The 27,784-nt window shown below is 45.5% G+C and overlaps 1 protein-coding gene across 2 annotated transcripts in view; it reads left to right on the top strand.

The window, feature by feature from the left end:
- The first annotated feature begins 5,078 nt into the window (after positions 1–5,078).
- Positions 5,079–27,784, top strand: part of LOC120539955 (SHC-transforming protein 1-like) — a 64,202-nt gene continuing 41,496 nt past the window's right edge. For both annotated transcript variants that reach the window (XM_039770348.1, XM_039770347.1), the window contains exon 1: positions 5,079–6,364. In XM_039770348.1, coding sequence (XP_039626282.1) covers positions 5,729–6,364 — 636 coding nt within the window. In that variant the 5' untranslated portion in view covers positions 5,079–5,728. The remainder of the gene's footprint in view (positions 6,365–27,784) is intronic.

Here is a 27,784-nt window from a genome sequence, read left to right as displayed (position 1 = left end):
TTTTAAGGTCATGCCATAGCATCTCAATTGGATTCAGGTCAGGACTTTGACTAGGCCACTCCAAAGTCTTCATTTTGTTTTTCTTCAGCCATTCAGAGGTGGATTTGCTGGTGTGTTTTGGGTCATTGTCCTGTTGCAGCACCCAAGATCGCTTCAGCTTGAGTTGACGAACAGAATCTCCTTCAGGATTTTTTGGTAGACAGTAGAATTCATGGTTCCATCTATCACAGCAAGCCTTCCAGGTCCTGAAGCAGCAAAACAACCCCAGACCATCACACTACCACCACCATATTTTACTGTTGGTATGATGTTCTTTTTCTGAAATGCTGTGTTCCTTTTACGCCAGATGTAACGGACATTTGCCTTCCAAAAGTTCAACTTTTGTCTCATCAGTCCACAAGGTATTTTCCCAAAAGTCTTGGCAATCATTGAGATGTTTCTTAGCAAAACTGAGATAATGTTCTTTTGCTTAACAGTGGTTTGCGTCTTGGAAATCTGCCATGCAGGCCGTTTTTGCCCAGTCTCTTTCTTATGGTGGAGTCGTGAACACTGACCTTAATTGAGGCAAGTGAGGCCTGCAGTTCTTTAGACGTTGTCCTGGGGTCTTTTGTGACCTCTCGGATGAGTCGTCTCTGCGCTCTTAGGGTAATTTTGTTTGGCCGGCCACTCCTGGGAAGGTTCACCACTGTTCCATGTTTTTGCCATTTGTGGATAATGGCTCTCACTGTGGTTCGCTGGAGTCCCAAAGCTTTAGAAATGGCTTTATAACCTTTACCAGACTGATAGATCTCAATTACTTCTGTTCTCATTTGTTCCTGAATTTCTTTGGATCTTGGCATGATGTCTAGCTTTTGAGGTGCTTTTGGTCTACTTCTCTGTGTCAGGCAGCTCCTATTGAAGTGATTTCTTGATTGAAACAGGTGTGACAGTAATCAGGCCTGGGGGTGGCTATGGAAATTGAACTCAGGTGTGATACACCACAGGTAGGTGATTTTTTAACAAGGGGGCAATTACTTTTTCACACAGGGCCATGTAGGTTTGGATTTTTTTTTCTCTCTAAATAATAAAAACCATCATTTAAAAACTGCATTTTGTATTTACTTGTGTTATATTTGACTAATGGTTAAATGTGTTTGATGATCAGAAACATTTTGTGTGACAAACATGCAAAAGAATAAGAAATCAGGAAGGGGGCAAATAGTTTTTCACACCACTGTATAGTAATTTTCATTTCTGTCATAAGGTGTCTTACATATCTATTTCACAGTGCCTTTCATATCTTTTTTTCATGATGACTTTATATCTATATATTATAGTGTCTGTCATATCTATTATATAGTGCCTTTCATGTCTATCAATCATATATTGCACTTGAGATATATTAGTAATTTTCATATTATCATATAATGTCTTTCCTGTTTGTTATACAGCGCCATTAGTTTCTATCAATCATATTCTGTATTTCAGACCTATCATATAATGCCTTTAATCTTTATCTACAGTATGCATCTCTGATATGGAGTCGTCATATGTGGTGTCTAGAAGGTATGTAGTGACAGATCTGTCAGTCTGTTACATTGTGCCTCTATCTATCTATCTATCTATTATATAGTGCCTTTCTATATCTATCTATCTATCTATCTATCATATAGTGCCTTTCCCATCTGCCTACACGTTGCTGTATAAACACAGTGAAATTTCCAGACATCTTCAATTCCCTTCGTCTTTCTTTCTTTCTTTCTTCTCGATGAGCCTCCCGATGCGGCTCTAATTCTCTCCCACGCTGCCCACCTTCCGTTTCCCGCACAGAAGACCCCCGCACTGACACCTCCTCGGCATTTCGACCACAAGACCCGCCGTGCACACGCACACGCACGTTTCGCCCCCGATGTACTTGTTACATTTCCTGTCAGTGGACCGGGGGGGTGGGGTTTGGGGGGCTTTGGTCCGCATTTCGGTCGAACAACGAAACGAGAGTCGTTGCTTTTATTAAAACGACGGAATCAATTTAGATATGAGATGTGTCATAGACACGCGAGGCCTGATCGGTTTGTGCCGTGGGTGGTTCGTCAGGCAGGGGTGAGTGGGCTGGAGAAACATTCGTCCATCCAATAATAATCCTTGTTTTCGGACAGCCAATGACAGTCAGTGTTACGGTGGTCGGCACAGCAGAGGGGGTTGGGAGAGATAATCGTCGGACAGGCTTAGTCGAATTTAGGGGGTGCGGAGCCAATCCGAGCCACATGAGGCGCAAGGCAGGAACCAACCCTGGACGGGACGTCAGTCCACCACAAGGCTCGCCCACCCACACAGGCACACGGGGGTAAATTCGAATGACCCGTTAACTTAAAATGCCTGCCTGGAATGGGGGAGGAAAACCACGAAAACAAACGGAGCTCCTACAAGCTCACCGGCAGCGGTGACTAAAATGAATAAAAAACTGAGCATAGGCCATGTGTGGGGGTCCTAATGAAGGGGGCTCATTGCGATGCTGTCAAAATAACAAATAGGCGCGCATTCACTTGGTCCGTGAAGTTCAGCTTGTGCTCGAATGGCTTCTCCGCCGGGATACGACTGGGGTCGGGGTCTGTGGGCTTTGAAATGGGTGGGTTTGAAGGAAGACCCTATAAGGCGCGTGGGGCTGCTGCTGTCAAAAATGCAATCAATATATTGAAAAAAAAAGATCTACGTTTACAAATGAGACGACTTAATAATGATGGGGACGAAGACAAGTAAAGGAATCAAGATGGCACTGCCCTCGTATCTACCTACGTACTGCTGCCCCCACTGAAAACGAGCAAGAGCAGCTCAGGAAGTCGCGACACTCCGGAGATTGAAACACCAGTCAATAAACCAGAAGACCTCCAAATTCGGAGAACGATGCATCATTGCGTCCCCTGGGAGCTTACCGTACACCTCCGACGAGAAGCGCCGCCGCAATAATAACTGCGACTGCTTAATGCGGCAGTTCAAACCGAGCCCGCCGTCCCGGGGCTGCGTCTTCTCTACACGTCTGCACAATATATGGGGGTCTCGGCAGGGTTATATCATCTCTTGTCTGACTCGGTGAGCGACTCCATATCTGCCATATACCTCTGACGGTAAAGACCCCCGTTATCGTCTACCACCTCAAGAACATCTTCAACCGGCAGAAGAGAAGTTGGTACTGAGGACAGAATTAAGTCGACTATCACTCTTTATCACTCGCACGTAACGGGGTCACCAAGTCCTCCTTAATGTTCAGCTCCAGCCATACACAGATTTGAACAGGCAGCAAAAGAATTCATGTAGAGAAGTTTATCGGAAAAACAGAAAGAAAAGAAAAGGGTGTGGGGTGCGTGTTCTTTGATTTAGTGCGTTTGTTAGGAGACGGCGAAGGTAATGGAGTGTGAAATCAACGGCACCGGACAGAGCGCACACGCCGCGTCACTCACGGCACTCGTAGGCAGAACCCCGGCACCCTCTTATAGGAAATGCCTATTTGTTATATAGCGCCTTACACATTTACCAACTGACAGATTTGTATAGTGCCTTTAATATCAATCTATTATATAGCGACTTTCATATCATTCTACCTCATATTATGTTCCTCATAGAGTGCAGTTAATATTGTGCAGGGATTCAACTGAATCTACTTGAGCCATACTGCCCTGTCGTTATAGTGCCTTTCATATCTACCAATCTGTTATCAAGGGGCTTGCATCCTGTATCTTCCACATCGAGCCTTTTTCTCTATCACATAATACGGCTAATGTAGTGCGCTGGGGTGGTCACATCACTTCAAGAGAGGACCACCGAATCAACCAGCTGACAGCTCTCTCTGACACGCCAGCATGGAAGACTTGCTCCCAACACCAGTGTGTCAGGAAACACTAAAGGGGGTCTTTTATAACGGAACGCCTCGCCGGGACGGCTCTGTTCACCTTTAGCCGGGTCAGCCGGTTTCTTTCTTTTTAGCAGTTCCTGTGTGCGTTTGGGGTTGATGCTTGGCTATGGCTGTTCGTGAGCGCCTGGAAAAAACTGCAGTTCATGACTGGCACAAATGAAGTTCCGTCTATCATATAGCGCCTTTCATATCTAGAAACCTGCCGCATGGTGTCTTTCATATCTATCTATTTTATAGTGCCGTTCATATCATATTTGTCATAATGTCTTTCCTATATTATATAGTGCCTTTCATATCTATGGATCTGTCTATCTATTAATCAGTGTATTTCATATTTATCTATTACATAGTGCCTTTCACATCTGTCTGTCTATCTATCTGTCTGTGTTATATAGTACAATACAATACAGTTTATTTTTGTATAGCCCAAAATCACACAGGAAATGCCGCAATGGGCTTTAACAGGCCCTGCCTTTTGACAGCCCCCCAGCCTTGACTCTCTGAGAAGACAAGGAAAAACTCCCAATAAAAACCTTGTAGGGAAAAATGGAAGAAACCTCGGGAAAGGCAGTTCAAAGAGAGACCCCTTTCCAGGTAGGTTGGGCGTGCAGTGGGTGTCAAAAGTAGGGGGTCAATACAATACAATATACACAACAGAACAATTCCTTAAGACAGCATAATAAAAATTTTAGAATTTTTTTTAGAATAGTGCCTTTCATATCTATCTATCTATTATATAGTGCCTTTCATATCTATCTATCTATCTATCTATCTATTATATAGTGCCTTTCACATCTATCTATTATATAGTGCCTTTCATTTCTATCTATCTATCTATCTATCTATCTATCTATCTATCTATCGATCTCTCTGTCTGTGTTATATAGTGCCTTTCACATCTATATATCGATCTATCTGTCTGTGTTATATAGTGCCTTTCACATCTACCTACACATGCTGTATACACACAGTCAAATTTCCAGACATCTTCATTAAAAGCTTTCCTTGTTCCAGAGGGGCTTCGTTCCCACTCCCCGCTGCTGCTCCACTCACCTCCGCCTCGGTGCTTTTCAAAGCGGGGGTGTCTCTTTTAGCGTCTTTGCGGTAAATGAGTCAGCCTGCAGTCTGCTGATTGGAGCAGAGTGTTGCGGGGGTCTCGGGAGACCGGGGATGGGGGGGCGTCAGTCAATTACAGCCTTCCCCAGTTCCATTCACAGATTTATTTGCGCGCTGACCGAGACAGAAAGTCATTCATAAAAAAGTTCATTCATAAAAAGCGCCGCGTGCTCGCTCTCGTGCCGCTCGTGCCCGCTGCCCAGCCCTGCCGCTGCCGGCTGCTCCTCCACGCTGAGATCTTCACGTTCAGTTTGTGCGCTGTGGGCTTTGGGTGAGGACTTTTGCGGACTTTCCGGTGTCAGTCGCCTCATCTGGCCGCCGGCTGCGTGTCTTGTCGTAACTCCGTTACGGTGGACGGAGTCGGCGTGCGCACCTTAGCGGCGACTACCTGGCCGAGTGTACACGTGCTGCGCCGCGATGCCAAGCAGGTGGGTGAGGATTTTGGGTGCCCGGCTCCTGTAGTAGTTCCTGCGTTTTGGAGTCCCCGCTGCACTTGTCGGCGGCTCACGGACGGGTCACCTTTGGCTCAGATGAATTTGGACGCCGCTGGCTCGTTTGAGGTCCACACAAATCATCTGGAAGGAAGGGAGCGAGCGAGTGAGTGAGTCAGTAAATGGAGGATTATACCGAGACGGCAGCTATCAGGTTTCCTTTTAACTGATCTGTCGAAGTCCAGGAAGCCTATGCAGGGGCATCTGGTTTCATCAGTCCTCATTGTCTCCGGCTATGAGAGAACTTAATGAGCTTAGCCTCAAGGAGCAGTTATTGCATGCAGGACTCTTGGCACAGACGGGCATGCTTCACCGGTCCAAGTACAGCAGGTTCCGAAATGATTCTGTCACCTCCCTGGACGATGGCAGCCAAAACAATCCCACCACACTGAATTCCAAGGCACCTTTTTCTGCTTCCTCCTCCTCTTCCTCTTCCTCCTTCCCTTCATCCATGACTGACTCTCCAGCTGAAGAAACTTCCCCGACCTTCTCGGATGAAGGATCCAATGCTTTTTGTGCTTTTATTCCCAAAATGGCCAACATCAAGCTCTCTAACCCGGCTGGGCTTCTTGGCCTCAAAGGATTTGCTCTGCCCAGCAAGGAAGTGCCAAGGCTAAAACTGGCAGACAGTGATGCGTCTTCAAGGACCCCTGCCAACTCAGGGATCAATCTAACCAGGTGCCCTTTCGACTCCCCCAGGCACCAACAGGACATCTTTGGGAGTACCGACCTAAGAGGCCCGAGGGGGTCAAGCCGATGGAACGTCTGCCCCCCTACTTCAGAACTGGCACCCCTAAATCAGGCGGTGGAGAGCGTGGTAGAGCAGAGCAGCCTGGACAGCTTAGAGACCGGGATGACCTACTATGTTAAGGTAAGGGGGTCTTTGTCTTGTACCGAGGCTGGGCACGCAGCTGGGTGAGGGGGGGGGGCTGCAGCTTCTGGGCAACAGGAGCGAACAAACTTGATGAGGAAAGTGAAGATGACCACCAAAGAAATGAACGCTCCTCTAAATTAGCATGTGTAAGTAAGAATGTCACTGTACAAGGGACAATGCGGACCCAGTAAGCCCTTCAAACAGCACAGACTCATTCGAGTCCTCACAGCGCAATGCATCTGACACTGTAGACGCGATATAGCGCCTTACCTAGTCATTGCCAGTTCAACAAAGCGTATGAATTATCACAAGTGGAGAAGAGGCAGCTGTAGGGAGATGGATGCCGTCGAAGAGGGCAACCAGGGCCCAAATTTGTGGGTGTGTGTGTGTGTGTGTGTCTGGGGGGCTCCTCACCCTCTTGTGTCCACAGGGCTTTCCTCCCACAATCCAATGCTAAACTGGCACCCCATGTGTGTTCACCCTGAGATGGACTGGCGCCCTGCCAGGGTGGTGTTCCTGCCTTGTACCCTGTAAGTGTTGGGATGGGCTCCAGCTGCCCCCCGACCCTGCTTGGAATACGGATGGCTGGACATATACAGTATAGTATATATACACATAAATATAAATACATAAATACACACACACACACACACTTCATATGGCAGTACACAGCCAAGGCACTCAGTGCTGTCCAAGGAAATCTGCAGAGTGGGTTAAGGAAAGAAAGCAAAGGTTTGTGTGTTTTGTAAACGGTGACCCCGTTGTCATCGCTCGCCAGTCCCACCCGTCATCCACACCGCCTCTCTATTGATGTCTCCGCTCTCGTGAGTCGCATATTTTCTCATTTTGGGTCCGACTGGATTCCAGAAGTAAAGTAACTCCTTGCTGGGTTGTAACTGTGAATGCTGCCAAGTCGGACTCGTCCTCTGAGCTCAAGGTGGACAGTTCATCGCATTTAAATAATGAAGAAAAGCCAACAGAGCAGGAGTCAAACAACAGCCCTTTGAGCCCCCTTTGTGTTGAGCGGCACCTCCACTCTCGGTCAGGCCTCACCCAACACCCCCCTGTAAAAGCACACGATAGACAGGAGCAGCAGATGGCACTGCCCGGCAAGTCATGTTAAGCTCTGCTGTCATTTTGGCTGCTAGTTTGGCTTCAGTCTGTTTGGATGGTTCACTTGCCCTGAGCCAGCAGGTGGCACTGGTGTGCAGACTGTAGCAAAAAAAAAAAAAACAAAACCCACTGGGACCCCCAGGGTCAACATTGTCTTGTCTGTATGGTCCGAGAGAGCAACTATGCATAATTTGCTCCAGAAGGGTCAAAGGGTGTCGGATTGAATCGTTGAATCGGAGACAGACAGACAGATAGACAGACAGACAGACATTCTATTTAATTCTATTCTATTCATAACATTCGTAGTCTGAGTCCCGCTCTGATTGTATGGGTGGTTAGCTACCAGGTGACGCGTGTATGAGATACATTGGTACCTGAGGTTCATTTTTACTACAAATGAAGCAAGAATTATATTTTTAAATAAATGTTAATGTTTTTAGGTATGGTAGTTTTTTTGTAATATGGTCTCCATGACAATGTACATTTGTAAACATGCAAGTATTTTCTGATAGGGGCGCTAGCTCCCTGGTTAGAATAAGTTATTTTATAATTGCGGCGTCTTAAGTAACCTGAACCTAAATAGATATATTATAAAGAGGCGCTACTCCTCCCTCTGTGATACGGTGGTAAGAAATCACATGAGAGAAAAGAAACCGTCATTAAAGAAGTTACACGGCATAACAGATGGGAAGCCATGACAAGACCTTTTTTTGTAGAGTCTGCCATTTTCGTTGCTACGCTGGAAGGATTTTCAGGATCGGATGACGTTCTCTCCCATCCTACATTGGTGGATTAAAGGCCAGAAGTCCCCATGACTGCCCTCATCAAATTCTTCCATGAGAACCCTGAATACAATGAGGACTGATTGAGGTCATTTATGTTAGGTAGAATACCTAGAGGGGGCTGGGTGGTCTCTTGGCCTGGAACCCCTGGAGTTTTTTTTTTTTTTGTTCTGTCCTCTCTGGCCATTGGACCTTACTTTTATTCTATGTTAATTAGTGTTCCCTAATTTTAATTCTTATTTTGTCTTTTCTCTCTTTCAAAGCACCATTATTGGTATGAAAATGTGCCTTAGAAATAAATGTTGTTGTTGTTGTCTGCCAGTCTGCAAACATCCGCCACGGGTGCCCTCTCATAGAATGTTCCGTAGTTTACTGTCAGATTCACGCTGCTGACCCACGATTGCACCTCCGACTCTGACACAAACCACATTATCAAGTTCGCCGATGATGCTACAGTAGTGGGACTCATCGAGAACGACGATGATGCGGCGTACTAAGAAGAAGACCATAATCTGTCTCTTAATGTTGAAAAGACAGAAGAGTTGATTGTTGACTTCAGGAAGACCAAGGCTGCCCATCTTCCACTCAGCATTAATGGCGTCACAGTAGAGAGAGTGAAGAGCACCAAGTTCCTCGGTGTTCACATCACAGAGGACCTGTCCTGGACCAAAAACACCACCTATCTTACAAAAAAGAGCCCAGCAGTGTCTCTACTTCCTGCGACGACTGAAGAAGGTGCACCTCCACAAACCCATACTTACCACCTTCTACAGAGGCACCACAGAGAGCGTCCTGACCAGCTGCATCACAGTCTGGTATGGAAACTGCCATGCCTCCGACCGCAAAGCCCTTCAGAGGATTGTGCGGACCGCCGAGCGCATTATTGGCAGGTCACTACCCAGTCACGCTGCCTTCATAAAGCCACTAGCATCCTGGCTGATCCCCACCAACTGTTTGCTCCTCTTCCATCTGGGAGACGACTCTGCAGCATCAGGAGCAGGTCTGCTAGATTGTGCAATGGTTTCTTTCCTCGAGCAGTCCGGCTTCTGAACTCCATGCTGCCCTCCTCCACACTGGGTGGGCTCTTTACTCCTTACACTCTCTAGATTACATAGCACTACATAACACTGTATATTTTTTTTATTATATTATATTATAGACTCACCTAAAGGATTATTAGGAACACCTGTTCAATTTCTCATTAACGCAATTATCTAATCAACCAATCACATGGCAGTTGCTTCAATGCATTTAGGGGTGTGGTCCTGGTCAAGACAATCTCCTGAACTCCAAACTGAATGTCAGAATGGGAAAGAAAGGTGATTTAAGCAATTTGGAGCGTGGCATGGTTGTTGGTGCCAGACGGGCGGTCTGAGTATTTCACAATCTGCTCAGTTACTGGGATTTTCACGCACAACCATTTCTAGGGTTTACAAAGAATGGTGTGAAAAGGGAAAAACATCCAGTATGCGGCAGTCCTGTGGGCGAAAATGCCTTGTTGATGCTAGAGGTCAGAGGAGAATGAATGGGCCGACTGATTCAAGCTGATAGAAGAGCAACTTTGACTGAAATTACCACTCGTTACAACCGAGGTATGCAGCAAAGCATTTGTGAAGCCACAACACGCACAACCTTGAGGTGGATGGGCTACAACAGCAGAAGACCCCACCGGGTACCACTCATCTCCAATACAAATAGGAAAAAGAGGCTACAATTTGTGGACAGTTGAAGACTGGAAAAACGTTGCCTGGTCTGATGAGTCTCGATTTCTGTTGAGACATTCAAATGGTAGAGTCAGAATTTGGCGTCAACAGAATGAGAACATGGATCCATCATGCCTTGTTACCACTGTGCAGGCTGGTGGTGGTGGTGTAATGCTGTGGGGGATGTTTTCTTGGCACACTTTAGGCCCCTTAGTGCCAATTGGGCATCGTTTAAATGCCACGGGCTACCTGAGCATTGTTTCTGACCATGTCCATCACTTCATGACCACCATGTACCCATCCTCTGGTGGCTACTTCCAGCAGGATAATGCACCATGTCACAAAGCTCGAATCATTTCAAATTGGTTTCTTGAACATGACAATGAGTTCACTGTACTAAAATGGCCCCCACAGTCACCAGATCTCAACCCAATAGAGCATCTTTGGGATGTGGTGGAACAGGAGCTTCGGCCCTGGATGTGCATCCCACAAATCACCATCAACTGCAAGATGCTATCCTATCAATATGGGCCAACATTTCTAAAGAATGCTTTCAGCACCTTGTTGAATCAATGCCACGTAGAATTAAGGCAGTTCTGAAGGCGAAAGGGGGTCAAACACCGTATTAGTATGGTGGTCTTAATAATCCTTTAGGTGAGTGTAGATATGTATATATCTTGTGTATTGCACCTTTTGACTCTGGAGGACGATATTTCGTCCTACTGTGTACTGTAAGTATATTGTTAGGATGACAATAAAGCTCTACTTGACTTGATAATGCAATGAGTACGCGACACGTGTTTCCCCCTTATTTGGGCTCATCGGGCATACACACTCCACTACTCCCCTTGCAGGGATCAAACCTCAGACGTCAGCGGCAAAGCCTCTTTACACTGAGCCACGGCGTGTGGTTCAGTTATTTGACAGCCTGGAAGATCGGAGTAATTACATTCATACCGTTCGTAGTCTGTGTATGTGTGTGTGTGTGTGTATATATATATATATAGTGTGATGGGCGGCTGGGTCCCATGCCCGGCCAGGACGCCCCTGCTTCATAGGTTCCGGGGGAGCAGCCATGGGCTCCTCAGTATCTCCCCTGGGACACTTAGTGGCAGCCTCCCCGGTTGATGATGGTGCCTCCGTTTCCCGCAGGGCTCTATGGGAGATGGAGTTCTCCTCAACCCTGTGGGGATCTGGGGCGGACGCCAGGGGGTGCTACATGGATCCCGGAGCCAACCTGGACACCTCTATAGCCCTGCCCGGAAGTGCAATTAACAACAGGAGATCAAGCACCTGGAGCACTTCCGGGTGGCCTATAAAAAGAGCCAGAATTGGGAGGAAGAGGACGAGGTTGCCTGGGAGGAGTGGTGGTGCCAGAGGAAGGATTGGATTGTGTTGTGTTGTTGAGTTTAAGTGCTTTGGGATTGTGTTGTGGCTTTTGGGGGGGTTCACGGGGAAGATGTGCCCTACAGCTGAAAAAAAATAAAAGTCCTATTGTGTTTTACACGTGCCTCAGTCTGAGTCTGTGCCGGGTTGGGCGCTATACAGTGTCCACTTTACAATATATATATATATTGAAGCAAAGGTCTGTGAAACGGTTTGCATATTTGCAGCTGGAGATCCACAAAGGGAGAAAGGCGTCAAAAAAGCCATTTTTCTGTGGTTCAGTGACGCTCGTTCAAGAAACATTCCTATTATTGTGGCACTCATTCAAGAAAATGTGAGGTTTGTAAACTCTCTTGGGACCTCCGTCAACTAGACAGCACGCCGAAGAGCGCCCTGAAGTGCGATCTCCGCGTCTGTACGGGGCAGCAGCAGACTCACAGCTATGCCAAAGTAAACAGAAAAGATCTTGACGGGTGATGTAGGGTTAGGAGCCACGTACATTGTAAATGCAGAGACAGTAGTGTCTCGCTTATCCAACATTCTGTATTATCCGACGTCCCACCGCAAAAAAACGCATCAATCGGCAACAAGAACTGCAAATTGCGAGGGTGAGCGTAGTCTGTCTTTAGTTGCTAAGTTCATTTTTTCAGTTACATTTTTCTGTTTTGTTGTAAAACATGATTACAGTGGATTATGTGGCCAGCCCTCTCTGGTGTGTGTGTGTGTGTGTGTGTGTGTGTGTGTGCGCACGTGTGTCTGTCTCGCTCGTGTGTGTGCGCGCCTGTGTCTCTCTCTCTCTCTCTCTCTCTCGTGTGTGTGTGTGTGTGTGTGCCTGTGTCTCTCTCGCGCCTGTGTCTCTCTCACGTGTGTGTGTGCGCGTGCACCTGTGTGTGTCTCTCTCGCACACGCGTGTGCGTATGCATGTGCCTCTCTTTCCCTCGTGCGCGCGTGTGCGCCTCTCTCTCTCTCTCTCTCTCTCTCTCTCTCTGTGTGTGTGTGTGTGTGTGTGTGTGTGTGTGCGTGCGTGTGTGTCGCATGTGTCTCTCTCTCTCTCTCGTGTGTGTGTGTGTGCGTGCGTGTGTGTGCCTGTGTCTCTCTCTCGTGTGTGTGTGTGTGTGTGCGCCTGTGTGTGTCTCTCGCACACGCGTGTGCGTGTGTGTACGCATGTGTCTCTCTCTCTCTCTCTCTCTGCCTGTGTGTGTGTGTGTGCGCCTGTGTCTCTCTTTCTCTCATGGGTGCGTGTGTGTGTCTCTCTGTCTCTCTCTCGCGCTCTCTCTCTCTTGCTGCACAGGGAATGCACAGGGACAGACTGAACACGTGCAGAAATCTTCGGCGCGCACAAACCGAAAGGGAAACTGGCTCTTTCGTATACCTAGTGTGTGGTCGTGAACAGATGCAAAAGTTTGGCAAACTTTTTGGTCATAACCCGATTTGTACGTGTCCAGAGACGTTCGTGAACCGAAGTTCGTAATGTTAATGTTAAAATTATAACATATTTTGACGTTTAATAGGCTTTTTCTTAACCTTTTCACTTATGTCGGATAAGTGAGACTCTACAGTAACAGGATTACTTGGTCACTGACCTGGTCACGACCCTGCCTGACTGCTGTGTCTGTGTATAGCAGAGAGGCAGATCCCGCTACAATAAATAACCGGTCCGTTCCTGTTTCACGCTGAGTAAAGCTGGTGTTGCTAAAGTACTGAGACTCAGCCTCGTGTTTTGGGGTGTAAGACAGGGACTTGTAGCGCAACCCCGATCTTTTAGGATTTGCTTCTGTGTCATTTCACTGCACCGCTGTGAGCCTGCTATTGCTCTGCCCCAGCAACGGCCAAATAATCTTCCACCGATGAGGCAATCGCACTTCGGGACACACTTCAGCATGTCGCCCTGTTGGGTGGGAGGAGAGGGGGTCTCAAAAGAGTTCAGAAACCTCACAATATGAATAAGAAGAAAAGGATGATTCGGATCCTGATTGATGGCTGTGCTGCACACAACATGCTTCCACATTTAGATAATGTTCACGTTCAATTCCTCCCACCCAATTGCACAGCAGTGCTTCAGCCATTGGATTTGAACATCATTCGCACCCTGAAAGTGCATTATGGCAAGGAAATGCAGAGAAAAATTCTCATCAGCATAACTTGTAGGCAGGAGGAGATTAAAATTAATGTGAAAGAAGCTACTGAAATGATTGCAAACGCCGGGACGCAAGTTAAAGAAAGTACAATAGTGACAAATACAGAACCTCATTACAACAAAATATTTTTTAGGTCCCTGGGAGTTTGTTGTAACAGAATTTCACCAGTATATATACTGTGTACGTGTGTATATATATATATATATATATATATATATATATATGTCGCATGCGGCTGGGGTGGGAGCCCAGCCGGGACACCCAGGAGGACCGGAGGAGGGCTTGTACCTCCTCCAGACCGTGAGGGGGCGACCGCCCTGGTTGTGTTGGGGGCTTGGAAGCCCAACCCTGTAGGGACCTGTGGCCACCGCCAGGCAGCGCCCCAGTGCCTGAACAACCCTGGACCTCAGCACTTCCGCCACACCAGGAAGTGCCGGGGGGAAGAGGAGCAGGGACACCCGAAGGGCTTCTGGGTGCGCAGCCGGCACTTCCGCCACACGGGGGTGTGTCCGCAGGAGATTGCTGGGAAGCAGCTGGAGCATATCCGGGTTCCTATATAAGGGGCCGCCTCCCTTCATTCAGGGGCGGAAGTCGGGTGGAAGAAGGACGGAGCTGGAGAGAGGACGGGAGGCGGCTAGAAAGGCATTTGGACTGTGAGGCCTGGACTTTGGGGGATCGGTACTGGAGGCACTGGGACGTGCACTGAACTGTAAATATTGTACATAGTGTGGCGTGAATAAACGTGTGTTGGGTGCAAAAACAATGTCCGTCTGTCTGTGTCCGGGTCCAGTTCCACTCTATATATATATATATATAATGTATATGTATATACCGTATTTACTCGTGTACCACGCACCTTTGTGTAAGACGCGCACCCTAATTTTTACAAAGAAAATCGTGAAAAAAGTTTGGCTCTGTGTACGACGCGTGTTGTGATTGTATAGGAAGCGTTTAGAGAGAGAGCGAGCGCTGTTGAGAGAGAGAGAGAGTGCGAGCCCAAGCAGAAGAAGTTTCCACGTGTATGACGCGCACCTGATTTTCTAATGCTAATTTTCGGGAAAAAAAGTGCGCGTGCTACACGGGTAAATACGGTATATGTTGCAGGCCAAACCCGATTTTAGGGCAAACTGGATTAGGCCAACGCAGCTTGCCGATTTGGATGGGATGAACTGGTCTAAACTGGATTATCCTGAACTCACTGCAGAGCTCCCAGGACTGATTTGTTCTAGTCTAAACTAGTTTGGTCTCCAATCACGTTTTCCCAGGCCAAGCCGATTCATCCTGTCGCGCTTCACACAGACTGGCTCATTCCAGTCTAAACTAGTTTGTCCTAAAATCATGTGACAATATACAGTATATATTACAAGCCCAACTTGATTTTAGTATAAACTAGTGTAGACTGGAATGAGCCAAACTACTTTGTCTGCAGTACGACAGAATGAATGTGCTACCCTTTAGAGAAACTGCTCTGACCCAGGCTACACTTATACTGGTAGTCCCCTGGTTACGGACACCCGACCTACGACATACGAACGGGGCCGCAGCTGTGATGCATGCGTCTCAGTAACTGACCCCCGTCATCTTCAGCCTGGGGACGCTGCAAGCGGTGGCTGGACGGAGGCGATTTCGCAGCTCACGAAGTGTAGCGTCCCTCAGGCGGCAAGCGGTTTCACTGCCCGCCCACCACACACGGCTGCCCGTTCATTCTCGGTGGGTGGCTGGATGGAGGCCATTGAGGGTGAACGGGGCGTCGGGGGGTAGCATTGTAATGTGCCTCAGATGGCTACGTGTTGAATGGGGGCGGTGGTGTGGCAGACAGTGGAGGTGACTGTGAGGTGGGCTGGGGATGAACTGCCCCTCGCTGCCCCCATTCATTCTCAATAGCAAGCCTGCTTGTACTGTTACGCACATAGCAAGAAGTTGTCTCTTGTCAGTACAGGGTGGTCCAGATCTAATTATGCAGATCCGGATCTTCTGGATGACAGCCGGGGGGACCCCTCCCCTCCATTGTTCGCCTAGGGCTCTATATGGACTTCAATTGGCTGGCAGTGCCTGACACAGCCAGTTTTCACAGGTATAGCGAGTTTAGTCCCAGTCTCGGTCAGTTGTGGCATTTAAAACACAAGACATCACACACATGAGCGTCCGTTCTGTTTGCGATTCCAAAAACACTTGCGTTTCTTGTTCCTCGTCTCCGTATTCTAAAGCATTGTTCTTCCAGCTGAGTGCTCATTGGTTGTCAGCTGTCACATGCACACACAGAGCCCGCCCCCAAACTAGTTTGGTTTTTTTTAGTCACTGGGGATGTCAGACTACACGACCTCCTCAGACTCGCTAAAGGCGAAGTTCATGAAATCAGAGCCTGAAGATCAGATTTGACAAGGCCTTTGGTTGACCATCTCAGAAGTTAATAACAGAAGAAGTGTGTGACAGCCTGACTGGACCTGCACACTTTGGAGGGGGTCTTTCCACATCACGTGAGGATCAGTCCTGCTCATCAGACATTCAGACATGGAAGGAGAGTTTTACTAATTAAAATGAGCGCACAGCTTCTCCAGTCCATCACAGATAAACTGAGGGTCGGCCATCTACTGCAAGGCCTTTCCTAGGGAACACAGGAGAAAAGTGGAGAAACGTCAGATGGACACAAGGAGAACATGGAAACTTCACACAGAAAGAATGAAGCAGGGTCCTTGGAGGGATCCAAATTCCTTCCCATCTACTCCACACAAAAAGATGGCCTTATAAAACCAACTCCTTCCTTTATTCCATCCATCCATTATCCTAACTACAGGGTCGCGGGGGTCTGCTGGAGTCAGTCCCAGCCAACACAGGGGGCAAGACAGTAAACAAACCCCGGGCAGGGTGCCAGCCCACTGCAGGGCACACACCCAGCATGTCTTTGGACTGTGGGAGGAAACCGGAGCAGACACGGGGAGAACATGCAAACGCGGGAAGCGAACTCAGGTCTCCTAACGGCGAGGCAGCAGCGCTACCCACTATGCCACCGTGCCGTCCTCCTTCCTTTATTCCTTTTTGGAATTACACCATCTCATGAAAGGTCATTAAGGTCCAGAGTTTATCCTGGCAGAATGAGGGACAAGGCAAGAAAACCTTGAAAGGGCATCAGTCCATTGGGGGGTCGGTGGGGGACACAATGACGCACCCTCATTCATGCCAAACTTAGTAAAGAAAGTCCCATCAACTGCAAATCACTTCTTTGGGGGTGTAGGGGTCCTAGACAAAATGAACACAAACACAGGTGGAAGGGACTGTGGCTAGGATGCCAATGCTACCACAAAAAAAGGATGGGCATTTTACTGTCTTCACTTTATATAGTGCCTTTCTGTTGTGATTATCACCCCAAAGTGCACTTCAACTACACGGCACGACTGTTGATGCAGTTGGTGACGTTATTATGAGCCTGGTCCCGCTGAATAGGTCGGGTCGGCCCCAAGATGAGGGCGGAGTGGTGGCTCTGAGGCTAAGGATCTGCACTGGCATCTCAGATGTTGCCGGTTCGAATCCCCGTCAATGCCAAAAGAGATCCTACTCTGCTAGCAAGACCCTTAACCTTCAATTGCTCCAGGGGCGCTGTACAATGGCTGACCCCAAGGGGTGTGCAAAAAGATGCATTTCACTGCGTGTTGTCCTGTATAACTATGTATGTGACAAATAAATAAAAGAATTATTATTACTATAAAAGAATTAGGATGGCGTGGGTTTTGTTTAAGATGGTTTCTGGGAGGAAGAGGCGGATATATGGATGGGTTGACCCCCGGAAGTGATGTCACAGATGATGTCCGCAGAGGGGAAATAAGAAGAAGAGACATCGTTATTTTTTAGCGCCCCCTGGTGGCCCGAGGTGATGTCACCACGTAAGCCGTAAGTTGTTCCCGCAAGCACACGCGTGTGACGCTGTTTACAGTTAGACAGCCAGCAGGTTAAGTCATTATGTGACTTCTAGTTGGGGGGTTTAGGTTTGTCAAACTTGAAGACTGCCAATGCCGATCTCGTCATTCAAAGATGCCACGCAACTTTTTCTGGCCATTTTCAGTCACTGACTTCATTTACGTAACCTTAGTGAGTCAGAGTCAGTCGGTGTGACCTCTAAGTGACAAACTATCGTGTAGGGTGACATCTCTAGTGACTCGGCCTCATCAGTCTGTGACTCGGCAAGTTAAGTTAAGTTAGGGGATGTGGGGGGTCTGTGTATCAGGAGAATACAACGCATGGGATGCAGTGGCAGGGAATAAAAAACACGGGTGGACCTTGGAAGAAGACGAGCGGGTCGTCTGTCTGATGGCTCGTCTTTAGTGGACCACAACAGAATGGAATAAAGACCACGAGGGGCCAGATTGCGTCTAAACTCGCCGTGCCTGGAAGGCATTTGTATAACGTCAGTGTAGACGTGCAGCACTCCTGAAACAAGGGGGCAGCTTGCAATACTTTGGAAATCTGAAACTGCGATCCACTGACAAAGGGAAATCGTGTCTGGAGGGGCGTGCAGATTTATTAAAGATCAAAAACGGACGTCTCTCGTTCCTAGAAATACTTTGCTGTGGCCCTCCAGATTGCGCTCGGGTCCGTTCTGTTTGCTTTAATTCTCCTTGAGGTGTGTCCAGAACTTGGCTGGAGTCCACCTGTGGCCACCTCAGTTGACTGGCCATCATTTAGAAAGGCCCAAGTGCCCCTGGGTACAGAAGGTCCAACAGTTCACACTGCAAGTCGGGACGGAAACCAACCAAGGAGTTCTCAGGTGGACCCCCGTGATCAGATTGTGGTGGGGCACAGATCAGGGCAAAGGGACGAAACCCACCATTGCTAGACCTTTGAGTGTTCCCGGGAGCAAACTGGGCTGAAGAATTGTGAAATGGAAGAAGGACTGAAGCACCAGGGCTTTTCCTAGAGATAGCAAGCTAGAGTTTGATCAGGGAGGTGACCACAAATGCAATGGTCACTCTAACTGAGCTTCAGAAGCCCTCTGCTGAGATGGGAGAACCTGTTGGAAGGTTACAGGACCCTGAGAGTATGAAGAAAAAGAGACCAAAAACTTAACTCTTTGGGTAGAACTCCATGCACTAAGACCTGGCACTGCTCATCACCTGCCTAATATTACCCCTACGGTGAAGCATGGTGGTGGTAGCATCATGGCAGGAGGCTGCTTCTCAACAGCAGGGAGACTGGTCAGAATTGAGAGAAGGGTGAATGCCAGCAGAAACAGAGAGGTCCATGAAGGTCACCTGCTCCACAGCACACACTAACTCAGACTGGGATGACAATGACCTGAGGTGAGCGACCAAGACCACACTGGAGTGGCTTTGGGACAAATCTTTGGGTGTCCTTGAGTAACCCTGTCAAAGTCCAGACTTATCAGTGGAGAGACCTGACGATGGAGGTTTTGCAGACACTTCACATCCAGTCTAATGGAGCTTGAGAGGATCTGCCAGGAAGAACGAAATAAACTGTGCAAAGCTTGTAGAGACTCACCAAGGAGCCTGAAAGCTGGAATAGAGGGGCTGCTACAAAGTACTGAATTAATGGGGCCAGAAAACTTCTATACGTTTGAGATTTCAGTTTTTGATCTGCAATACATTTGTAAACCTTTGTCATTATGTGTTACTGAGCACAGATTGATGGGCAAGAATGGCAAATGTCCTCATTTAAAATGACATCTACAACGTGATAAGGTGTGCAGAAAATGAAGGGGACTGAAAGCTTTCTGAATTCACTTTATACATAAATAACAGCATCATTTAAAAACAACACATAAATTATCTGTATGCATCTCTAATTTTGTACTTAACACATTGCACATTATGTCGGACAGCAGCGGAGGTCACGCAAGCCCAAAGGACACCAAAACATTGCTGACTTCCCTCGACCCTCTGATGAAACGATCAAAGCGTCACTCGGAGAGCTTATTAGCTCTGATGACTCAGCACCACCCAACTGTGTCAATAATTGATGTCAGCCAATCTGACGTCTGCTCCTGTGATGTCATCTGCTGGGTGGCCTACTGGACTGAGACTTATTTTTTTTCTTTTAATCTGTCTATCTATCTATCTATCTATCTATTATATAGTGCCTTTCCTATCTATCTATCTATCTATCTATCTATCTATTATATAGTGCATTTCATATCTATCTATCTATCTATTATATAGTGCCTTTCATATCTATCTATCTATTATATAGTGCCTTTCATATTTATCTATCTATCTATCTATCTATCTATCATATACTGCCTTTCATATCTATCTATCTATTATATAGTGCCTTTCATATCTATCTATCTATCTATTATATAGTGCCTTTCATATCAATCTATTTATTATATAGTGCCTTTCATATCTATCTATCTATCTATCTAGCTATCTATTATATGGTGCATTTCACATCTATCTATCTATCTATCTATTATATAGTGCCTTTCACATCTATCTATCTATCTATTATATAGAGCCTTTCATATCTATCTATTTATTATATCTATCTATCTATCTATCTATCTATCTATCTATCTATCATATAGTGCCTTTCACATCTATCTATCTACAGTATGTAACATTAGAGCTTTCCTATTTATCTATCAATGTATCACCCAGTGTATTTTATTTATATGTTTATCTAAGTATTATGCAGTGCCTTTTATTTATCTAACTCCCTGTTATATAGTGTCGTTTATGTATTTCTCTATGTTATATGGTGCCTTTATCTACTCATCTAATTTTTAGCTCAATTTATCCATTTACCTAACATTTCACCAGTTTCATGTTTATCCGCATTTCTAATATTTACGTTCTTTGTCGGTGTGATAACGGAGTATCTTCATATCTAATAATCGACCCATATATGAATGTGTCTTTGGAGAATATTTACTCGTCTTTTGATGTCTGATATTTATCACCTACGGTGTCTTCAGAAAGTATTCCGACCCGTTCACTTTTTCACATTTTTGTTACGTTGCTGCTATGTGCTAAACTGATTTAAATTCATTTTTTTCCCTCTTTAAGCGATACACAGCACCCCAAAATGACAAATAGGTCACTTGAAGGCTCACTCTTTTGAAAGAACAAAGGCAAATTTAGGGTAAATATGCTATAAACAGTCATCTGCCAAGCAGAAGAAACCCATCCTTCTACCCGCGGAGGGTTGGTTTCTGCCGGTGCCGGCTGTTCAATTGGATATTTCCTGTTGGGTCCAAGCAGACAATGGTAGAGGGTCATGTGCTCTACAGCACTCTGCTCAGGCTCCACACTCCAAGCCGGTGAGACGTTTATACCTCTCACTGCCAGCACATTCTGCTTACTAAACTGAAGAGTCTTCTCTAAGTTGTCAACAGCAGCCATCTTCATTACATTGTTATCCACAAGTGTAGCCCGAAGTCTTCTTACAAACATAAAAAAAAAATGAAAGCAGCACATGAGGTAAAATGAAAGCATCCTATGTTTCTAAGTCTCTAATGGATAAAATGTTAAAGGGTTCAGATCCAATTTGATGACTTATGTCGTACAGTCTGATGGTCAGAGAGGAGCACAAAACATAAATTTCATGAGATGCTGGCGAAAAAAACCTCGCCAAGGCCAAAACTGTGCCCAGTGCCACATTGGCTTTGTACAGTGTGATACGCAGCCCAATTCTAATGAGCGCTCAGGTGTTAAATGTATGACATATTAAAACAGAATGACAGTTCCGCTTAAGTTTAAGAAAGACTTTCTAATCAGCATTACATTATTAATGAAGTGTGCACCTCCATGTTTCTATTTTAATGTAACTGTGGGCACTCGGCTCTTTTCATCTCCTCTTGGAAATGCCTGCTGCGTATTTTTATGGGTGCTATTACTGATTTAGCATAGAAATGTAAATACAAAAATCACGAAATGCGCCGTGTTATCTGTTAGTGTGTGTTAGCATAGCTTTCAAAGTTTTCAAAACTGGAGTCTGTTACACAGGATATGGCAGATTATTTAAAAGAAAAGAAACAGTCGCTCAGTCTGTGCTCCTCAGTAACCCACAATGAGTCATCTGCACGTATAAGAATACTCAAGTCCTGCGGCTCTGGATCAGAATCGCATTCAAAAAATTACAAGAGACAGGAGCAGATTCAAATCTGAGCACAAATCGCTCGGTCTGGACCTCGGCACTGGTGGTCACTCTGACTTGTCATAAATTGACTAATCAGTGACCAGTTAGTGGCTCCACTGCCGGCCGCCTTAGCAAATTTCTTGTGTCTTTCCACCTTCATGAAATGACTAATGCTATACTAAGGGAATTCAAAATGTTAATTAAACTGCTTGTAGTCAAATGTTCACTAAATGCAGAAAAAATAAAAAATAGCTAACTCTAATCCCCCCAAAAAAGACCATCGACGGCATCTCTGTCTGTCTGTTTTCAGCCTTGTGACTGCTGGGACAGTAGACATGGCGAGCTCTTTACTTCACCTGTCACAGCAGCAGGATCTCAGGGTTCAGGGTTGTGGGGGGCTAAAGCTCAACCCAACAGCATGTAGAAGGAAACCAAAATGCTTAAAGAACAGGCAAACTCCACACAGGCAGGCAGCCACTGGGAGTGGCATCTCCAACTTAGAAGGAGGTAGCCAGCCCTGGAGTAATTTATATATATATAATATAAATATACCATGTCATTGTCCAAGCCCACTTAATTCTAAGCAGGCCCTGTTGTGGCTCCCATCCCAGCAAGCACAGGGTGCAAGGCATGAACAACAACTGGACAGGAAACCAGTCCATCCATGGTGAACACACATACATGGGACAATATCTATCTATTATATAGTGCCTTTTATATCTATCTATTATACAGTGAAGTTCACATCTATCTATCTATCTATCTATTACATAGTGCCTTTCATACCTCTATCTGTCTATATATCTATTATATTGTAAGAAAGGCGCTATATTGTGCCTGACCCGACACAGATTGGACACAGGGGGCACATATAAAATACAAAGACTTTTTATTTTTCTTCACCTGGGGGGCATGTCTTCCCCATGAACCTCACAGGCACAACACAGTCCCAAGCACTACCACCACTCATCCCAGGCAACCTTGTCCTCCTCCACTTGACTCTGGCTGCTGAGTGGTGGCTGCTGGCTCTTTTTATTGGGTACCCAGAAGTGCTCCAGGTGCTTGATTGCTGACATCTGGCTCCACTTCTGGGTGTGGCAAAATCAGTGCCCAAAAGGGGCCAGCAGCTCCTGCTGCAGCACCCCCTGGCAGTGCCTGTGGAACCCAACAGGGCTGTGGAGAACTCCATCCCTCATAGAGCCCTGCGGGAGGCTGAGGCACTGCTCCAACCCAGGAGGGCAGCCATCCAGCGTCCAGGGGGAGGTATTGCACTGTCCAGGGCTGCTCCCCATGAATATATAGTGAGGGGACATCCCAGTCGGGCATGGGACCCAGCCATCTGCCACACTATCTATCATATAGTACCTTTCATATCATCTATCTATCTATCTATCTGTTATATAGTACCTTTCATCTATCTATCTGTCTATCATATAATACCTTTCATCTATCTATCTATATAGTGTATTTCATATTATCTATCTATATAGTGCCTTTCATATTATCTATCTATATAGTGCCTTTCATATTATCTATCTATATAGTGTCTTTCATATTATCTACAGTATCTATATAGTGTCTTTCATATTATCTATCTATCTATCTATCTATCTGTCATATAGTACCTGTCATCTATCCTATCTATCTATCTATATAGTGCCTTTCATATCTATCTATCTACAGTATCATATACTACCTTTCATCTATCTATCTATCTATCTATCTATCTATATAGTGCCTTTCATATTATCTATCTATCTATCTATCTACAGTATCATATAGTACCTTTCATCTATCTATCTATATAGTGTCTTTCATATTATCTATCTTATTTATATAGTGCCTTTCATATTATCTATCTATCTATCTATTTATATAGTGCCTTTCATATCTATCTATCTATCTATCTATCTATCTATCTGTTATACCACTATATATCTGCACTCCATAAGTCTAAGTGGCAGCCCTCCCACTGTCTAACCTCTTAAGGGGTCAGTTGCTCCTTAATGTCCCAGTCAGAGACTGTGTGGTCCTCTATAAGCCTTGTGGTCTTCCTGGTGCATTGACCACCCAAGTCCCTGGCAGGTGTGCTGTGCATCATCCCTACCAGTACCTGCTACGCTTTTCTGCTTGGGCCTTGCTGGGCTTTGCCCCCTGTCATTCACCACTCTTTCCTGCCGGCAGCCCTCATTATTGTAAATATATTTCCAAGTATGAATACATTAAAATGATATAAAGACTTTTTAAAGGTAATCAGGTTCTTTGTGTATAAAACAAACAAATGCACAAATGAAATATATCTTCATATGTGGCAGCACTACAGATCAAGAACTAAAAAGTCTAATTTATTGACATATCAATTTGCTTTCTGTGAGCTGAAGATGCACGAAGGTTGTTACTCATTCTGGTATGATCTCAGAATATGAGTCACGACTCTTCTGAATGCTGCATCTCATCAAGGTTACAACAGCGGTAGAAATGCTGCATTCCTCCAGTCAAGCGATGTAGGTGGTTTAACTCCTTGCAAACTGCATTTTATAGAGAGTGGCTAATTAGAGCAAAGAAGAAAGAAAAAAGAAATCAGCTCTCCGAGTTCATTGAGTTAACTTACAGTCACAGACTGTATTTGAGAATTTCAAGAGCAAGAGGCAATTTTTTTCATGCCAAAATAGTCATAGTGTGGACCAGCTGGATGGAAAAAGTGCCAGGGAACTAACAACAGCTTTAAATTTCTACCATACAAGCTGCCACCGCCGTGATTCACCTGAAGGCTGCAGCAACTGCTTGATCCGAGTCTGAGAGCTTCTGTTATTTTGTAAGAATGTTGGTACCAGGAGTCAGTCTGGCAGAGATTGCAAGAATTTATTTGATTTTATTTTCATTTGTCGTATAACATGTACTGTTTTTATACCTGTTTTGGTTGGATGAGTTTGTTGTTTCAAAACGGATCACTGTATTGTTATGTGACCTTATGTGGGGGCAGATTTTAAATAAATAGACCAGACAGTCTGTGCTCATCTTCAAAGGGGAATGAGAGGAATGAAGCAAAACTGTTTCTTGAATCTTATTTAAAGTATGCTGTCATCGTGTTAACTACGCAAGGCACTATACTACTGAATAAGGTTTAGAGTGCCCTGCAGTGGGCTGGCGCCCTGCCCGGGGTTTGTTTCCTGCCTTGCGCCCTGTGTTGGCTGGGATTGGCTCCAGCAGACCCCCATGACTCTGTGGCTAGGATGTAGCGGGTTTGATAATGGATGGATGGATGGATGAAGTCCTTGCCTGTGTGGGCTTTCCAAATTCTCTCCTTGTTTGTGTGGCTGTTTCTCTAAAATATGTCCAGTTTCCTCCCAAATCCCATTAACACAATGGAGACAGTAAACTGGCCCTGTGTCCTGAGTGTAGAAGTGCGCGGAAGAGTGAGAGCAGTAATGGACAGACGGCGTGGCCAAACACCAAGTGCCGCTCAGAATCAAATGAGAAATATCTTCGAGTGCCTTTTGACAACCAATTTATTTAGCAGACGTGTGTCAAGAATCACTACTGGGGCTAATCTACACTTACAGCAATACACCGTTAGAGTGTAATCGATCAGGGTGACAGCTCTCTTATCATTAGCCCAGTCAGAGGTCTTGTGTGTGTTTGAGGGAATTATTATTATTATTATCATCATTTGTTCTAATATTTTTGAGCTTCTGTAAAAGCTCCTCTTGGGACAACTAAAGTTTCTATCTATCTATCTATCTATCTATCTATCTATCATAGCAGCTTTCCTATTTATCTATCAATGTATCACACAGTGCATCTTATTTATATGTTTATCTATCTATTATGTAGTGCCTTCTTTCTGTCTAGCTACCTACAGTGGTGTGAAAAACTATTTGCCCCCTTCCTGATTTCTTATTCTTTTGCATGTTTGTCACACAAAATGTTTCTGATCATCAAACACATTTAACCATTAGTCAAATATAACACAAGTAAACACAAAATGCAGTTTTTAAGTGATGGTTTTTATTATTTAGAAAAAAAAAATCCAAACCTACATGGCCCTGTGTCAAAAAGTAATTGCCCCCTGAACCTAATAACTAGTTGGGCCACCCTTAGCAGCAATAACTGCAATCAAGCGCTTATGATAACTTGCAATGAGTCTTTACAGCTCTGGAGGAATTTTGGCCCACTCATCTTTGCAGAATTGTTGTAATTCAGCTTTATTTGAGGGTTTTCTAGCATGAACCGCCTTTTTAAGGTCATGCCATAGCATCTCAATTGGATTCAGGTCAGGACTTTGACTAGGCCACTCCAAAGTCTTCATTTTGTTTTTCTTCAGCCATTCAGAGGTGGATTTGCTGGTGTGTTTTGGGTCATTGTCCTGTTGCAGCACCCAAGATCGCTTCAGCTTGAGTTGACGAACAGATGGCCAGACATTCTCCTTCAGGATTTTTTGGTAGACTGTAGAATTCATGGTTCCATCTATCACAGCAAGCCTTCCAGGTCCTGAAGCACCAAAACAACCCCAGACCATCACACTACCACCACCATATTTTACTGTTGGTATGATGTTCTTTTCTGAAATGCTGTGTTCCTTTTACGCCAGATGTAACGGACATTTGCCTTCCAAAAGTTCAACTTTTGTCTCATCAGTCCACAAGGTATTTTCCCAAAAGTCTTGGCAATCATTGAGATGTTTCTTAGCAAAATTGAGACGAGCCCTAATGTTCTTTTGCTTAACAGTGGTTTGTGTCTTGGAAATCTGCCATGCAGGCCGTTTTTGCCCAGTCTCTTTCTTATGGTGGAGTCGTGAACACTGACCTTAATTGAGGCAAGTGAGGCCTGCAGTTCTTTAGACGTTGTCCTGGGGTCTTTTGTGACCTCTCGGATGAGTCGTCTCTGCGCTTTGGGGTAATTTTGGTCGGCCGGCCACTCCTGGGAAGGTTCACCACTGTTCCGTGTTTTTGCCATTTGTGGATAATGGCTCTCACTGTGGTTCAATGGAGTCCCAAAGCTTTAGAAATGACTTTATAACCTTTACCAGACTGATAGATCTCAATTACTTCTGTTCTCATTTGTTCCTGAATTTCTTTGGATCTTGGCATGATGTCTAGCTTTTGAGGTGCTTTTGGTCTACTTCTCTGTGTCAGGCAGCTCCTATTTAAGTGATTTCTTGATTGAAACAGGTGTGGCAGTAATCAGGCCTGGGGGTGGCTACGGAAATTGAACTCAGGTGTGATACACCACAGGTAGGTGATTTTTAACAAGGGGCAATTACTTTTCACACAGGGCCATGTAGGTTTGGATTTTTTTCTCCCTAAATAATAAAAACCATCATTTAAAAACTGCATTTTGTGTTTACTTGTGTTATATTTGACTAATGGTTAAATGTGTTTGATGATCAGAAACATTTTGTGCGACAAACATGCAAAAGAATAAGAAATCAGGAAGGGAGCAAATAGTTTTTCACACCACTGTAGATATATTTTGTACTGAGTACATTATTATAATTATTGCAGACATTAATATGATTAATTTTAGAATGAATGAATGATTATGCTTACCCAACATTTTTCTAAATCAGTTATTTTCTGTTTGGGGCTCCAGGTAGTCATTGCCTATCAGGTCAGGTCAGGCACTGGTACAGCACATTGCCACACCAACCACATCATGAAACAGATCTTGGCACAGGGCAGACATGCAGTTCAATCCCCAAAACAAAATGGCCATTCATCTGCCGCAGCCAGGTGTTACGTGGGCGTCCCCTTGGCCTGGTCCAGAGCCGGATCAGCCTCAGGGAATGGCGCCACATGGCTGTAGTGCTGTAACGGACGCTCCCTCACAATGCAGGCCACGTGCCTCATTCGGGACTCTGTGAACAACACAAAGTCAAACCAGCGGGACGCAAGGACTCTCTGAAGAGACACACTACTGAAGGAGTCCAGTCTTCATCTCAGGTCACTGGATAGCGTCCATGCCTCACAACCATATAGCAAAACACAAAGCACCAGGACTCGTCCTTTTGCAGAGATATAGGGTAAGATATCATCATCATCATCATCACAATAATAATAAGGTACATTGCCTACGCTTGTAGTAATAGGCATGAACTGTAGAACAGCACAAGGTCCATCCATTTATTTACTGAAGCCACCAAACCCGATTCTGGAGTCACTGGAAGCCTAATTCTAAATTGGGGCAAAGCAAAGACCGTCTACTCAT

Source organism: Polypterus senegalus, chromosome 12 (genome assembly GCF_016835505.1).
Source record: "Polypterus senegalus isolate Bchr_013 chromosome 12, ASM1683550v1, whole genome shotgun sequence".
Taxonomy (NCBI): domain Eukaryota; kingdom Metazoa; phylum Chordata; class Cladistia; order Polypteriformes; family Polypteridae; genus Polypterus; species Polypterus senegalus.
Note: the sequence above shows the minus strand (reverse complement) of the source record. Positions and strands in the feature narration are given on the sequence as shown.